Source organism: Triturus cristatus, chromosome 4_1, assembly GCF_964204655.1.
Source record: "Triturus cristatus chromosome 4_1, aTriCri1.1, whole genome shotgun sequence".
Classification (NCBI taxonomy): Eukaryota; Metazoa; Chordata; class Amphibia; order Caudata; family Salamandridae; genus Triturus; species Triturus cristatus.
Window position 1 is genome coordinate 872,962,212 of NC_140585.1, and position 17,186 is coordinate 872,979,397.

At 42.1% G+C, this 17,186-nt stretch overlaps 1 protein-coding gene across 4 annotated transcripts in view; it reads right to left on the reverse strand.

The window, feature by feature from the left end:
* The window catches only part of PLXNA4 (plexin A4), a 1,024,340-nt gene that overhangs the window by 250,820 nt on the left and 756,334 nt on the right, over positions 1-17,186 (reverse strand). For all 4 annotated transcript variants that reach the window (XM_085653587.1, XM_085653590.1, XM_085653588.1 and 1 more), the window contains one exon: positions 1,769-1,920. In XM_085653587.1, coding sequence (XP_085509713.1) covers positions 1,769-1,920 — 152 coding nt within the window. The remainder of the gene's footprint in view (positions 1-1,768; positions 1,921-17,186) is intronic.

Sequence of the window (17,186 nt, forward strand, 5' to 3'; positions counted from 1 at the left end):
AACTGCAGAGGCCTGGATGACAGGGGTAGAGAGTGATGGTAGTTAAAGGAACGGGGTGGCATTTTTCAATTCTCGCCTAGGGCGGCAAAACACCTAGAAACGGCCCTGCATGAAATGACACCTGGGACAACTTTTATCTCATCTTAAATTAGCAAACAACTGCTGCCACACTTGTCTGAAGTCTGTATGAACAGATATGCTTTGTTAAGCAGAGAATGTCAACGATTCTTGTAGGACTGACAACCACTGACCTTTAATGGACCGACACCACTTTCCCATGAATAGCTATTGTACTTTGCAATGTGGCAAGAAAGATGTTAATTTGTCTAGTATTACTATTTGTCTCAATATTATATTTCCTTTGCATGGAAAGAGGAGGCAAGAGAGAGAGAAAAAGAGAAAGACAGAGATAGAATTGAAAAAAGAGATCAAACGAGAAAGACTGAGGGAGAGACCGAGAGATAGAGAGAGAGAAATGAGGAAAAGAGAGAATGGGGCAGGAATAAAGAGAGAGAAAAGGTAGAAAGATAGAAACTCAGGGTTATGGACAGGTAAAAGTAAAAGTGAGCAAGGTGTAGGTAGAGATACATAAGAGAGGAGAGACAGAGAGATTTGGAAGTAGAAGGAAAAGAAACAGAGGGAGAAAAGAGAGTAAGTGAGGGAGCTTGATGGACGGTGGAGCGAAGGAGAGCCAAAAAGAAAAATCATCACAGAAAGAGAGTGTAAAGAGACAACAGGCGATGGAGATAGCGGAGATAGAATGAGGTGAGAGGAATATAAGGAAAGATACATACCTAGAAATGGGAGGAGTGGGAGAGAGATATGAAAAGCAAAAAGTAAAACAAAACAGTGAAGGGGTAATTAAGAGACTAGAGAGAACAGAAAAGAGATCGAGATATGGAGGGGGATCAAGAGAGACGTGAGAGAATGGAGCCATCAAATGTTGTTAGAAAGCCTCTTCAATATTTTGTAGCCTTGTGCGTCATGTCCTACTTTGTCGCCATTACTCGTGGTAAATTGTCACGCTAGCTCACATTATCGTAATTACCTATTTGGTGACACTTTAACCTTGTTTGCCTAAGGGACTTTCATACTTAATTCCCTAAACTACATGTAGTATTACCTTGGTGGGCATTTTCCCATTATGGCCATGAATATTGCAAGATAGATGGAAGGTTCTGTTTGCCAATATTTCTTTTCTTTACCTCCGGTTTCTTGACGATGGGAAAGGTTTGTGTTTGATTCATGGAGCTTAATGTATGAGATGGAGAAAAGCATGTCACCAGCCACGGCCGCTGCAGGTGGGAGCGTTGGGGAGCGTTGGGGGGCGAGGGGGTTTCGAGAAACGACCGCAAGGGAAAATTAAATAAATAAGTAATTTTCCCTCGTGGTCGTCTCTCGAAATCCCCCCCAGTCGGCCCCTCCGCCCTTACCTGCAGCAGCTGTGGCTGCATGTCACGTTTCAACAACACTTCTTTACTTGGAAATCATAGCTCCTGTGTGCTTGCTCCACTGACTCCGAACGCTTGGGGATGAATCTTGTGATGGAATTCAACCTTTGAGCATCATCCTCATCTTGATTTCCTACATCATCTCATGCTCTAGTCCAATAAAGCAATCACTCATCCATGCAATACAGAAACTGCTGGCAGATTTGGAGCGCTTGAATTTCTCAGATGTTTATTTATTAAACAACTAGAAACAATCTTAAGATATGCCAATGGTGGTGACATGGAATGAAGTCATCAAGAACATCCCATCCACTTACTGTTCTGCAGGGATGTATTCATCTGCAACAGGTGTGCAATTGACCTCAGCAACCTTAACATAATCCTTAATTTCTTTGAACTCAAGACCCAGGTTTTGTCCACGAATGGTGACCCTTGTCCCTCCTTCTCGAGGGCCAGTCAATGGGATGATCTGAAACAAAATATAGGTGAAAACATTTTATGAGGTAGAGGAGTAAAGATGAAGGCAGCAAAAATGCATAAACTCACCCCACCACATTGCATTACTCTAAATAAAGGCAAACTCAAGTCTTATTGACCATCAAAAAGATCTTAAGACGGGTCCCTCACCCTCAATGCCCATCATAACTGTTGGAAATGGCCCTTTTTGTCTTTGTCCTCCCTTTTTTGCAAAATTCGTTTTTTTGGCTTAAGGAATCTGTGCACTTTACCATCTCTAACCAGTGCTAAAGCGCTTGTTCTATCTCCTTAAAACAGAATTGGCTTACACCCAGTTGGCATATTTAATTTACTTATAAGTCCCTAGTTAAGTGCACTCCACGTGCCCAGGGCCAGTAAATTAAATGATCCTAGTGGGCCTGCAGCACTAATTATGCCACCCACATATATAGCCCTTTAAACATGTCTCAGGCCTGCCATTGCACAGCCTGTGTGTGCAGTTTTAACCAATCATTTCAACCTGGTTACATAAACCTGGGTGGACTATACCGTTGAAAGGTTTTGTTGTTGTTCACTGTTGTGAAATTATTTATGGTCACTAATGAGTTTTTGTTATGCTTCAGTTACCCCTGAAGAAGGACTTGCTGGCCGAAACGCATTGGGTGAACATTTACACACTTACCCAGGATTATATTGTATTCTGAAGTGGCACTGAAAAACGCCTGAATGGGAATTTCTTCAGTATTTAAAGTTGGTAATCACACTGCCTACATTGAGAACTTTGAATTTTCCAAAATAAATATGGATTACAATTGATTGCTTGGATTCTTGTCGTTGGATTCTATCGACAAGTTAATTTCTAATAAAATCATGAGTGAAATATTGTTTATGTTCATGTGTATTTTTGCAACTAGCATTTTATTTATCTTAATTTGCACTGTTTGCATATTTGAGTTTGAATTATGGTTTGATGTTCACAGCATATTTTAATTTGAATATTTATTAGTGTCGTTTGAACTTGCATGTGAGCATGAAGGGCGCAATATGTTTAAATGCAGCCGTTTATGGAGCTTTTATGTTTGGATTGGTTTTGTGGTAATGTGTTTGGTTTGAATTTCGTGGTAGGTATTTAAATGGATGGATTTCACCTTTGATGTACGCAATAGGTTTAACAATCACAAGGTTTTATGGTGCACAATTTTTGTGGTGTTTGAACGAAGCAGTTACGCTTCGGGTCACGACGTTAAGACACTGGATTTTCAGATCTTACACTTGTTGCACTGTAAGTTTATGTTTGGCATTTGCTTGGTTTATTATAATTGGTTCTGTGCACATAGTTTTGCATGGGGCACATTGCACTTATGGCATAATAACCCCCATATTTTGTATTTATTTCTTGACAGTACCTCGGTTTATACTGGGCATGGATTTAGCAGTTAAATTAGTTTAACTTTAGTGAGGGGTGGTGTGAAATCACTCCACAGATTATACATTTCAAAGCTTTTATTGTAGTTTAGTGTCATGAAATTATTCATGGTCGCTGATGGGTTGTTTTTTATACTGGAATTATCCCTGAAGAAGGCCTTATTGCCCGAAATGAAATGGGTGAACATTTGCACAGTTACCCAGGATTATACGTTTATTCTGATGTTTCATTGAAAAAAGCCTGGATGGGCATTTCTTTAGCACTGAAAGTTGGTAATCATGCTACCTTCATTGTGGGCTTTGAAACTTCCAAAATAAATATGGATTACAATTGAATACTTAGATTCTTGTCATTAGGTTCTATCGACTTTTCCCTTTGTGGCTGTGCAGCTTGATGCTGGGCAAGACCTCTCAACAGTTTAACTTTGAAAACTAAACCTTTTGCCAGGGCCAAACCTTCATTTTATTACATAGAGGTCATCCTTAAGGTAGGCCCTGGACACCAAAGGGTCAGGGTGCAGTGTATTTAATAAGTTGGTCATGTACTTTTAAGTTTTACATGCCCTAGTAGTGAAAAACTTCAATTTTGTTTTTCACTACTGCAAAGCCTATTTCTCCCATAGGATAACATTGGAGTTGCCTTTTATAAGTTTAATTTGCAAATGGGAAGTGATACCTGATTCATGTTCGGTATCCCTGAAATTTTATTTTAAAATCCTAACTAAAGGTGAAGTTGGGTTTTAAATAACAATTCTGAAAATGCCACTTTTATGAAGTTGCCATTTTCTTGCCTTAACCATTTGGTGCCTGCAGTTTGTCTCTGGCCACATGACTGAGTATAGTTGGAATTTGGGATTTACGTATTCCTCCCAGACAGCCACACACAATGGGAGCTTAGGTGTGGATGGGTGGGCCATCACTGGTAAGATGGGAGGGAGGAGCTGAGTCCAGCCTCCATTATAGTTGAATAGGCAGTGTCCCGTCTTCACACAAAGGACCTAACAACCCTGCATTGTCACTTCAGCCAGTTCGAGCCAGGCACAGGAGGTAAGGAATCCTATGCACTTCTAAGACATTGTCTAGACATTTCTCCCACCTTCCAGAACCAGGGCACCAGTGTTTAAAAGAAGAACCTCAGACACAAACTCTTCAGTACACTTTTGGACCTGTGGATATTCGGTCAGGAAGAAGGATTGCGGTGCTGCTAAAATTACTGTCACTCTGCTGGACTGCCACTCGGAAGGATCTGCTACCCTGTTCTTCTGACCTGCTACCCTCTTTCCTGGGAGGAAGAATTGGACCTGCAACCCATCTTCAACCCATGACCACAGATTAACTCAAAGGACTAGTCGGCTTCCTCCAGATTTGAGCCTTAGGACATAAAAGGCTCTCCAACAGTTCCTGGACCAGTCTTCTGCTTGTTCCCCAAGTGGTGCCCCTCGGGTCCTGGATCCTGGTGTGGCTCACTGTTTTTTAAATAAAGCTTTTGGGCTTTTTGTGACAGCGAACAGGCCTGTTCGCACCGGAACCATGCATCTCACACAGAAAATCAGTGCAAGCTGCCACCAGCCTGTCTCTTCGCACAGCAAGCATTAATTGCCATGGAGGACTGCCAACGCAAGGCTTCAGCCCGCCCTAACACAATGCCTGAACTGCTCCTCACGCCATGTCGACCACCGCAGCAACACTCTCCTTGCTTCCTCTGGCCCTCTCTAACGTGAAGCAGACACTTGGCACAGAACTTGAGGAGGTAAACTTTTCAGTGGGACTAATCTGGGACTCTGTACGACCCACGCTCCATTGTGATCAGCTTTAACTTTTGACTTTGACCCAGTCCAGTGTGACTAGATAGCCACGGTTGGTGCTTCTGCTTTTAGGCGCTATATTGCAGTTTATTCTTTACAAATTCCTAACTTCGGTTCTACTGATTGGATTTTTGTCTGGTTTCATTTATTAAATTAAGCTCTATTTTTCTAACCTGGTGTGGGATCTTTTGTGTGGTGTTGTTTTCCCTGTTTTACTGTTTGAAGTGTGCCCAAATACTTTATACAATGCTTCCTCTGTGCCAAGCTACCGGGGGTTGAGCACAGGTTAGTAGTGCCCTCTTCACATCTGGGCACACGGATACCCTAACAAAATGTTGAGGATTGTTATTTGATAACAGTGTGCCCATAGATACTGCTCCCTCTTGGTGAACAATTTATTCTAGGGACCATTAAGTGTCTATAAGAACCCGCCCTTTTCTAGATGAATGGGCTTTTGAACTCCATGCTTGAGTTACAGATTCTCACAAGTTAACATCCGCATAGAATGTATTGCGAAAGTTGGCAATCGACCTCCCATCGTGGTAAATAAATTCACTCTCTCTAAGGAAGTTGTCTTTGCTTCTCTGCTTTCAGAGCAAAACACAAGCCCTTACACTAACTCAAGGCATTCAAGGGATTATAACCCGGTTACTATAAAGACACATTTCATATTTGAAAAAGGCCGCCAGAGGCAGTCCGCTTCAGACACTCATGTCAATACTTAGAAACAAAAACAGCACATACTATTCATGCCTATTTCTTTACAGCAGGACTTTAGTGGTTTCCCTAAGATCTTGAATTGACACGCAGAGCCTATTGTTCAGGACTTTTCCAAAGTAAAACTTTTCAAGACATTTTTCTCTGTTAGGTAGAGAAAACACTTTGCAAGTTGTTGATTGGCCGTAATCCAAATTGTGGCAAAGTTTGAAGGCTTTTACACCTAGCCTTGAATACAGTATGAAGAATAAACAAAATGGAAAGAAATTAATTAAAAGACATCTTGACTCAGGAGCACAACCTTGACAAAGAGGATCACATGAATAACAAGTAGATGAGTGGGCTAAAGTTCTTCAGTAACCCACAAAGCTTTTAACGTTTAGAGAGTACGCTTTCCTAGAACATGAAGAAATAGGCTGCATTTCTTTTTGCGAGCTGTATATTTTTCCCTCCCCGCTCTCTTTCACGCCTACCTTCAAAGCACACCGTCCATTAGAAGATGGCGACGACAATCCTCCAAGGCAGACACAAAAGACTAGTTGATATGAGAGTGCATTATGGGCTGCGGGGGAAAAGATCAGACAGCCTAACAAATAGAGGCAGCACATGTTAAGAGAGACATAGCTTCATAGCGTGCTGCCTGATAATAACAGGAGACGAAGCACAGGATACAGAAACAGAATCTTCCTGACACCACCAGTGGGAGACAATGAATGAATGAAGAAACGTGTCCTGCATTGGTCTATATTTGGGGGTGGGAGAGCGTCACTGTGGGTGGTAAGGTAGAGTAGAAGGGGGCCAGTTTGAAGTTTTTTTATTTTGGTGGGGGAGAAGTAGTTGTTGCAAAAAGTGCCAATGGGGTGTACAAACTAGAAGTATTCATATTTTTGTAATAATTGGTCAGAGCAGAGGATGTTGCTGAGGATGGGGGGAAAGCGGAGCGGCACTAAATATATTTATGGGGCTAATGAAGCTGTCAGAGGGTAAACAAGGCAATGCTGCACATGTCTCCCCCAGGACTGGTCTTCACTGCACAACTCATCTGTGGCATCGCCTTACAGGGAGACACGAGAGGTCATTACATTGAGTTTTCAATCTTGTTACTTGAATGTACATTGCAGACAATACTACCTTCACTCTTGCTATCTGTTTGAGGTCTATTTGAAACCCTCATCTCTTGGAACCCCTCAACGCAAAATAACACTTTGACAGCTACTCATCCACAATTCTGTACATTAATAAAAAAGTTGTCACTACGGGTGGTTGGTGAATTTGAATTTTGCTAATCTAACCTGGCTGCTATTCTACATTTATTGTGCTGTTCCTATTTTAAAAGTCTTATTTCAGGAGGAACCCTGTTCTCCAAAGTTTGCTTTGTAAAAGAAGAGGACTCCTGGGGATGAGTGCATATGGTGCTTTGCAAAGAAATGAGCCTTCTGTGGAAAAGTTTGGTGTGTAGAAGATGAAGCCTAATCTGCACAAAGTTTGTTTGTTGAAAGTGATATAAACTTTCATGAGTGAAAGAGGCAGATTTGTGGAAAATGAAGCCTCTTCGCAATGAGGGTTATTGGGGGAAGATGACCTCTCAACTGGATGAATTTGGTTTGTGACCGATGAGGCCTAGAGGAGAAAAGTGACTTTAATGGAAGACGAATAATGTAATGGATTCATTTGATATTCAGTTACTAGATGACGTCTGATCTGGCTGAGGTTCTTCTAAATATGTTGGTGAAGCCACTTGGTGATTTGGGTTTAGATGATTGACAAGATAGATCTGGGGATTAACACACCTGTTGAATGCATTCTTCAGACACTGCACGCCCTATGGAATTCGGGTTTGGCCGAACCAGCTGTTCATCCTCTGTAGCTGAGTTGATACTTCTAGATGTTCTATGTCAAACATTGTAAAGCGCAGAGGAGCAGTGGCCAAGTGTACGGCTAATTGCGCAAATGGCAAGAAAATAGATTTGCGATGTGGCTTTCTCCATATTTTTTGATCTAAATGATTTCTTTTTCTCTCTCAAGGAACATATTACTCTTCCTGAGCAAGTGCTAAAAATATGTATTGTAATGATCGCTAGAGTGTGCCCAGTAAAACGATGCCGGAGTTGTTTGTTGTTCTGTAGATAAATGGGATGACAGCAAGCACAAAGCCATTCCTTTACAGTCGGTCTTCTGTTTCCCCCATCACTTCTAAATGTGTGCTCTGATGCTGGTGCCTGGACCACGTTATTTCCATGGAAACGGGACATGATGTCGAAGGAACCGAATGATGAGATGGGATGGACATTTAAAAGGGGGAAACATGATTCATCGAATCTTGAAATCGTACAAATATCAAAATATTCGCCAAAAACTGGAACAATAATGTCAGTGCTTGTTTAAGAAACACACGTGACCAGATCTAACCGTAGTCGGATTTCAAAGTGCGGGATTAATGAAACAAAGCACAACGCAAGTGTACAAAGAGTGATGTCTTCTTCTTCAGCAAAGCAAACCATTACCGTAAGTTATTTTTCCATACTTTGTTTCCATGTCAGAGGGCATCTGTTAATCACACTTTAAAACACTGGCGCGCGAGCATGTTCTGTTACAGGCTGGGTGTGTGTTACGAAATATGTGCGAATGTGTACAGCATAAGCGTTCTGTATAATGGCAGTTGCTGTTTTTCCTTGAGCTGTCTACTGCTTTAGTTTCTTTTTGTGTCCTTTTTTTAATAAATCATCCTATTACTCATCAGCAAAATATTGGCGACGAGGATGGGCCCAAGTATTGAAGAATGGGAATGATTGATGTGGGAGTTACATGTGTACTTAGTGTTAAAGTGGAATATCAGCGTCATTTCAAAAAAGAAATCGCTGTTCGCATGTGTATGACGTGCAAATAGGTTCCAAGAATTTTTGTGGGGGAAACCACACATTTTTTAGGATAGATCGTAGACTTCTAGTTGGCATTTTGGGTGAAGAAAGGCAAAATATATCTACAGCTTGGTTGTCCACACAGACAACCAAGTTGCTGGAATTCAGTTTTCTTGCAGAGTATAGTTGATGGGGAGGGAGGTACATCTTCCGGTGGCAGCTAACACAAAGGGGAAACATAAGGACAGTGATAAAATAGTGGAGTGTTTGATAAGTTAAGTGGATGAGAATGTTCTGATATATGGAGCAAAGGAAGACGGGTGTGGCTACGGAAGAGGATCTGATGGTAAAAAGGATTACGGGGATGGTGGTGTCAGGATGGGCAAGGGAACACATTTTGCAAGAGATATTACAAAGATTTTAGAAAGTGGCACGGCAATTGTCAGCTGAGAATGCGGGGACAAGTATGTGGCACTTAGCCAGTCTAGAAAAGAGATCGCTCTAGGGGTACATAAAGATCACACTTAGAAAAGGTGATGAGAGAGGAATTCTGGGGGCCTGGCATAGCCAGGAGTGGGGAAGTAACGTTCTGGAATTGCAGTATGCACTGTTTAAAGTGGTTAGGTACTAATGACTGTTGCAGCCTATGAATTGTCCAAGATTAATATGAAAAAGTGGAGTAGATTTCTTAGGTCAATAAATGTCTTTCTCTAAGAGGATAGGGTAGGTGATAGTGATAATTTGTAAATCTATTGAGATGAGTGAAAATGGGTTAGTGGAGAGATTTCAAAGAGAGAATGTTTAATTCATTCAATGTGCGATCAGAGGGCATGTAGATGTATTAGGGTGGTGAGGAGCATACTGTGGTAGTATAGGACAACTTCTAATATTGTGATTGGTGTGAGGTAAATTGAGTGCAGGAGAAGCAGAAGAGTAAGTATGAAAACATGCCTATTGGGAAGAAAAACTGAAGACAGTGGGAAGAGATGGTGGATAATGTGTGTAATGCTGTTAGAGATAAGATGCGAGTAAGTGAAGGGAATATGACAAAAAATATGATGGAAAAATGGGTAATATATAGATTTTGTTAAGTGTCAAGTGGGTCACTATGTGGGGAATATGAAGCTAGATTTTGTGCATGGAGATGTCCACATTTAAAGAAGCAATGTTGGCACAGAAAATCAGAGAGAATTCTCTGATAATGTTGGATAAAAAAGGAGGAAATGTAGAAAGAGCGGTAATGGTATTTAAAGGGGATGAAGGAAATATAGGTGACAGAACATCATAAAAGAATAGTGTGATAAGTCAGTGGGTGAGTGCAAGGGAAAGATGAGTGCCACCAAGGTATAGATACTGGGTTTGTGAAGATTGCATTTTATATCTTGTAAATATTGATATGCCTATTAGTGTTGGAAACCAAGCATTTTATAAGGGTTCCTAGCACGTCTTATGTATTTAATCAATCTTCAATGCCTATAAGTTTTTAGATAATAAGTTGCCAGTTATGCCTAAAGACTGTAAAGGTGAAGCCAGAGTGCAAGGAAAACCCAGCCCAGATTATGAAAAGTGGCAGCCATTGCTGCATGGAACTGCCTTCACAAGTCATGCTGTGGCAGAATCAGTACCGTTTGGTGGCCTTTGTGTTCCGTATGCGCTACACAGGCATCCACGACAGAACAGTATGTTTGGTATATTCTTTCTGCTCTACGCCCTTCTTCTCCAGGCTCTACTCCTCCATCCCTTGTCTCTTGTATCTCCTCTCTTCAGTTCACCTTCTGCTCTATGAACTGTTCTAGGGTAGTCTAAAGGCCATGGAGACCTTCAGGGAACATGCCATTCAAGTGGTCCTACCCGAGCATTAGCTCGGATGCTGACCGGGCAGATGCCGTAATTTAAGAGTTCAAAGGACCTGACAAGTCCTTGAACTGGAAATGGACAGATGTGCACGAAGATGGGCAGGTGGATAAAAGTAAATTTTTACACAGCGTTATTAGGTATCACCACATGAACACCTACCTCACAGTCCTCTATATTCAGCTACAAGAATAGGTCCATCAATCTTTGACATGATAAGAGTATCCATCACGTCATCACACATGACACCAAAACATTTCCCACACAGGCCATGCTGCAAACTTGCAGCCTTCCAACTAAGCCCAATCTATGGAATAAAGCACTGCTTTGCTGCCAAAGTCCGTCAGTGCGTAGTGAGAAGTACAAACTGTCATATAAATGCAACTACAATACAATGCTAGTAACTGAAAGACACCCAGCCTCACTGAGCACAGTTCAGAGGTAGGGGCTGCTTTAAAAAACAAGCATGGCCAACAGTGGCAGCTCCTCAGCTAAGGTGGAGGAGCATCGCCCCACTGCTTTTTTTCAGTAAGACAAAAGGAAAATAAAACTATAATAATTTGTGTTAATATCATTTTATTTTCTCCTTCTTCAGCAGCTTTGTGTGAAGGGGTGAGGGCAGGTGAGGAGTGGGAGCACCCTCCTAAGTGTGCAATGACTGCTTAGCCGGCCCTCTTGGGCCGCCCAAAACACTGCACTTTGCATGTTCTCCATGCAGGCTGCATTATAGCATGCGTGGAGAACATTCCCAGGCTTCCAGTCAGTGTCTGAGCTCCGAAACACGGTGCTCAGACAAACCACAATGCAGCTAAGGCAGCGTTGAGATTGGCTGACATGGAGCTTAGGTGTGCTTCCTGTTGGGGCCGAGTGAGGGAGGACTGCGTAGGAGATACGCGGCGAGGAAGCGACAAGAAGTTTTTTTTGTTTTTTTATACCGGCTTCCTACCATGGCCTCCCCCCTACAGCCCTCTCTACCGCCCGATCTGTGCTGTCTGCCGCTGATTGGCAAAGCCAATACATCTGGCATTGAAGTGTTAACTCATACAAAGTTAGATAACTAAGCGAAACACATGAGGTAGCGATAGAAAGAGCAGACTGTTCAGGCCATAGTTGTAAAGAGGTCTCTCATGCTGCTCAATGCAAGCACTGCATGTATTGGAGGAGGAAGAAAACACTTGAACAGCCAATAGCATGAATGTGAGAAATACTTTCTCCACTGATCTGATTCAAGACATCATAAACAAAGTTTACAGAGAATTTCTGAAAGATGATAGTCGAAAAAGTCAATGGTTGGCAGTGTTGGACCCAATGTCCACTCTATGTATATTGTAAGAATAGGGCTGTTTGAAAACACCAGACCTCATAACCCCATTGAGAAAGACCTGTATTTTCTCTGAAATGAGCCTGGAGAAAAGATTTCCAAGAGAAGGGTCGATTTCATAGGAGCAATAATCCAAGAGATACCCTCAAGAGGGCCGTTTACTCACATTAAACAAATCAAAAGATGAACTATGACTACGTTTGCATTTAATACCATGCTTTTCCTCCTCCTTGGTTCAAATCGTGCTCCGTTGCCACCTTGAGTAATGCATGTCGGCATCACTGGCGAGTCCACTCAGCTGGAGGCCATCGCGCCTTGGGTGCAGTCCTTTCCCTACTGTGGAAGTGTCCTCTCGTCAGCAGAGCCAGCTGAGCTTCAGTACAGCGGCAGCTGCTGCCGCCACGTGTCCATGACTCCCAGAGAGTGGATTTCAAGAATAGCAAAACGCTAAAAGTGCAGCTTGCCATCTATTCCACAAGTCGCTATCAGCACGTCACCATTATTGCCTGTTGCTGACGCTAACATCCGTGTTTTCTTCCTACTTGGCTTGTCATCTTTAAAAATCATTTTGCACTCAAGCTCGTTCGTGGTCCTCTAATTTCACGGAGTAAGGACACTGCAGAGGGAGGCTGTGAATAACTGAATCTGATATGTTCCTTTTCTGCCTCTATCTATCCTTTCTCTGCCTCTCTGTCTCTTTTTCTCATTCTCTTTCTGCCTCTCCCGCCCTCTCTCATGGCCAATATCGCCTTGGCTCGAGGCCAGAGAGAGCCTGCTGGCGGCTGCTGACACACCATTAGCTGCAATATATATCCAGCCACTTGAGATTACTGCCATGCTAATGCTCGAGAAAAAAAAGACCTTCCAAGGGCTGCTAACAAGTGCATCAGGCAATCAGAATATTTTATAAGAGCAAAATTGCAATGATTTGTAAGGTCTCGGAGGCCTAGAGAATCCGTGCACTAAAATGGAGGCGCGAGGATTTCTTTAGGCGCGGGGATGTAGTGTCCATCATTAACATCTGCCCCCTTTTCACAGCATTGTAGACAGATGTGCAGCACGTGGTTTGTGTTAAGAAGCGGGGGAGACGTTTTTGGTGTCTATGACTTCTGACTATTGGCTCTCAATGGTTTATGATGCCCTAGTGAGAAATTTTTTACAAACAAAGGTCATCTCAACAAGTTAAGCTCAATGGCTTTCAAATTTCTTTAAAGTGTTGGAGGGGTGGGAGTTCAGTCACTACATTATGGTCGAAATATCAAGCTTGAATATGGGCAATACATAATATGCAACTGTCACTACATTGTTAATGTAACTGCATATTGAGTTAAGAATAGTAAATCTATAATTCCTTATGTCTACTTACATTGACAATATAGTAGTAGTCAATATGGTGGAGTTAATATTTCAATATTTGTGAATGAAAATATTAATAACGTCAATATTGTGACATACAACCGTTGTAGGATCTGGAGACAAGTTATTTCCGTGTCGCTGAGAGTCCATGTTCCACACAGTACTAGAATCTCTCTTTTAGAAAGTATATGCGAATAACATTCTTCTAACCTGTCCACCATCTTCGAATAGTGTATTTAACTCTGCTAGCTAATCACTGCAGTAAAGTCATTGTAATCAAATTTAAGGGGATCCCATGGCCAATTTGGTCTCCATACCAGCTGGGCACATCAGGAACCAATGACTTTTGAATTACCCTGCAACAACAAAGGACATATTTTGCGTCCATGAGAACAGGACTCAGCATGAACTAGAAGTGCACCCTCTCGAGAAATCCTGGAAAGAGTCTCATCAAAATTGTGCCATCCACTTCTTCAGCAGTCCTAAAAGTCCGAGCTTCAGCAGCTTTAAACGGGGACAGGGAAACAAGGAAGTGATGAAAAAGAAACGTCATATATGCTCTGTATGGTGGTGCAGATAATCTTCTTTGAAACAAACACATACACTAAGGGCCTGCTTTAGTACGCAGTGGACATGTTACTCCGTCACAACGGTGACAGATATCCCGTCGGCCGAATTATAAATCCCATAAGATATAATGGGATTTATATTTTGGCAGATGGGATATCTGTCACTGTTGTGATGGAATAACCCGTCTGCCGAGATCTAAATCAGACCCTAAGTCAAAAAAGGTTTGTCAGCAGTATTGGACAGATCTCAACACCACTGTCATACAGCTTTGTAAATGCTTTTCAAAACTAATGCCTTAACATCTTATGAAAATGAGCTGGAAGCTATCTTTACAATAGGCAAAGTCGACCAACTATATGTGCACCCTCTTACCTACTTTTCATAAAATTCAATGGCTACATCTTGGTCACTGAACTCTTCTATAATAATGTGTACACCAAAGCCAATATGGCACATAGCTAAAAAACTATTCTTAAATGGGGAGGATTCTATAAGCAACAAAAGTTCCCTCATAGCTATGTAATCCCCTAGCATACAATAGATTAGCAATGATATGCAAATATCCTGCCCACAAAATGTCCTTTAGCAAAATTTCTATAAGGAGACAATTTCTATTCTCTCTGAAGAAAAGATGAGAGTCATTGCCCACTTTGAACTTGGGAAGGATGCATATCTCACAATAGTTTTCAGGGAAGGGATCCATTACTCCGGGGGTGCGGAAGGGAGGGGGGAGACACAAATCAGTATTAGTCGCATTGAGATCCACTGTCCAAAGACTACCATTTCAGTTCTCCCGACAGTTCTATATTTTCAATTAATGGAAATTGAATTCTCTAAATTGAATTCTCTGTACACAGCTTGTCTGTGGCGAGGGTTACGGGCTTTCAACGATTGGTCAGTATCCTCAGAATGATGTTGGTGCATCATTCATGGCTAAAGAACAGTAGGGGGTCACCCCTGCCTTTGTTTGTTATGTTTTTAGGAGTTATAGTAATGCCGATTATGGAGTGCTATTCTAATCCTGAAGTATACAAAATGGCTCCTACTAATGTGACTTTGCCGATTTATTGTCTATTTAAACTGCACCCACATTACCATTTGTTCGAATCAAAATTCTTTGAAAGCAATTCGTTTGAAATTCTGCTTACATAATGAAAGTTCAGTTAGGTGGAAACAATCAGTAAAACACACATGTTGCTCAAATTCGTGATATTGTTAAAGTAGGGGGATTATCGTGCCCACCTTTGCACCCCCCAATTACTGCATACCCTGTCCCTATCCCTTCCCACTTTCTTACTGGATCATCTTCCTTCCCTACTGTGAGAACTGATTTGAAAACTGAGGGGTGTTACTTTTTAAATGTTTTTCCGAATTTCTTGCCAGTTTAATCTAATTGTTTTCCGAACAAATTGGTTTTAGAAGTAATTGGTTCAAACTAATGACCTTTCTCATTACTTCGTTGGAATTAATTACTTGTCACAAACTTTGCCTTGGGTTCCTTCACCACGTCGTAGAAACGTCTCAATACCTCATGTTATTGTCCGCTTGTTTTTCACAGGTACTTAAATACTGGGGGCTTGAGGGTGCTACAGAATCCATCCTGTTGTTGGTAATCAACAGTAAGGATAAAACAGTAAGGTGGATTTACTACCTAAAAGACACGCTTTGTTTGATCTTCTACAACCTAGATGGCCACCACCTCTTGTAACTCCAAGAAACGGGCAATGTGGCACACGCTGACACCCTGCTCTATCCTTGGAGGCAAGGCGGTTGGGCAACAGGACTTCTTCCATCTACTTTTTCTTTGTGGCTGTATTGTGTTGTAGTGCAACATTCACACAGTGCTTATTGTGGAATGCTGAAGCATCTACATACATATGCAGCATGCTATGCAGTGTAAGGTGTGCGAAAGGAAGGGTGTTGTCTTTGTTTTTGAACCTATACGGGAAATGTTTCCATGTTGTGTGTGAGGACCCCTGTGGTGTGGTTATCATGTTATGGGAGGCAGTATTTAGCTGTGTGATGAATATTTAAGTGTGAGGTATAGACATGAAGTTTATGGTTTTCAGAAAACTGGCAGCTTTAAGCAGAAGTATTTGTTTATGATCACCATCCAGCTAGTTGTGTTGCCCTTTCTGAGATATTTTGTTTAAGGTTTATGGTGTGGTGTATGCACAGGTTGGAGGGAGAAATGGTAACAATATCTGCTGGAATGAGCTTTGTTAATATCATCCTATATCTGATTGCTGCTGTGGGATATCAAACAGCGGTCATAATATGTAGTTAGTTGGGACCTGCAGTGGTGGACTAAATAAAAGACCTCCATTGGCCAGCGTCACGTGACAGATCTCTTCAGCTATTCAATGCCTTTTTAGTTGGCGATGGGTGCTTTATTGCTGTGGACTGCTACAGTACTGAGTGATGGGTGCACGCGAAGTGTGTCTGGGGAAAGACATATATTAAACTGACAGAGGCAGACCAAGTAGGGATGACAAAACTATGTGAAATAGAACCAGCAGTGCAGGACAGGAGGGCCCTCCTGTAGATTTCACAGAAATACTGAACCTCCCCTTGTAAGCAACGAAGGGTAAGGCACCTATTTATATCGATGGGTGTGGCCTGGGTGATAAATGAATGATGAAAACATACCTTATTAATGTCTGAACACAACAGTAATATGTTCTAGTCCTTGCAGGAATATGTCCCCTGCTGTATTACTCCAAAGTTGCTCAATTGATTAGACCTCACTGAAGGTACACAGTTCTAAATGAGGAGAATCTAGGCACATGTATTAAAGGAGGGGCAGCAAAGAGCAGGCGCCTCCTTTCTCCTGATACTGCAGACGAGAGTACTAGTAGTAGAGAGAGTACAACTTCTCTTCTTTGTTTCCCCCTGTGGCAGAGACTCCCTCTGGCACCACTGCAGTGGCACAGAAGCCAGACCTTAGCAGGGGAATGCCAAAGAGTTTGTGCCCACTGCTGGGGCGCATGGAACACGCAGATGTGCTAAGCATAGCTTAGCTAGGCTACACAGCTAGAGCCAACAATGCATATAGTAAGAGAATAGTCCCTAAAATACTGCACCAGCAGGATAAACCGGTTGCCTCACACCCTAACTACCGTCCCACAGGCAGGTTAGTGAACTGCCCTTGTAGGCTCTTTCACCTCACCAGAGTAAAGCAGCGGGTGGATATGCATGTAGATACTTATGTCACCTCTTACAGGCTGGGTCCTGTAGGTTGAGAAGAGGAGAACTTTAACTTGCAGTCCATGGGACATCTTAGGGGTGCACAGAGGGCTTGACACCCATGGAGTGTCAATAAAAAAATGTGAACATCCACTTTTAGAAATCCACAAAATAATTATTGATTGCT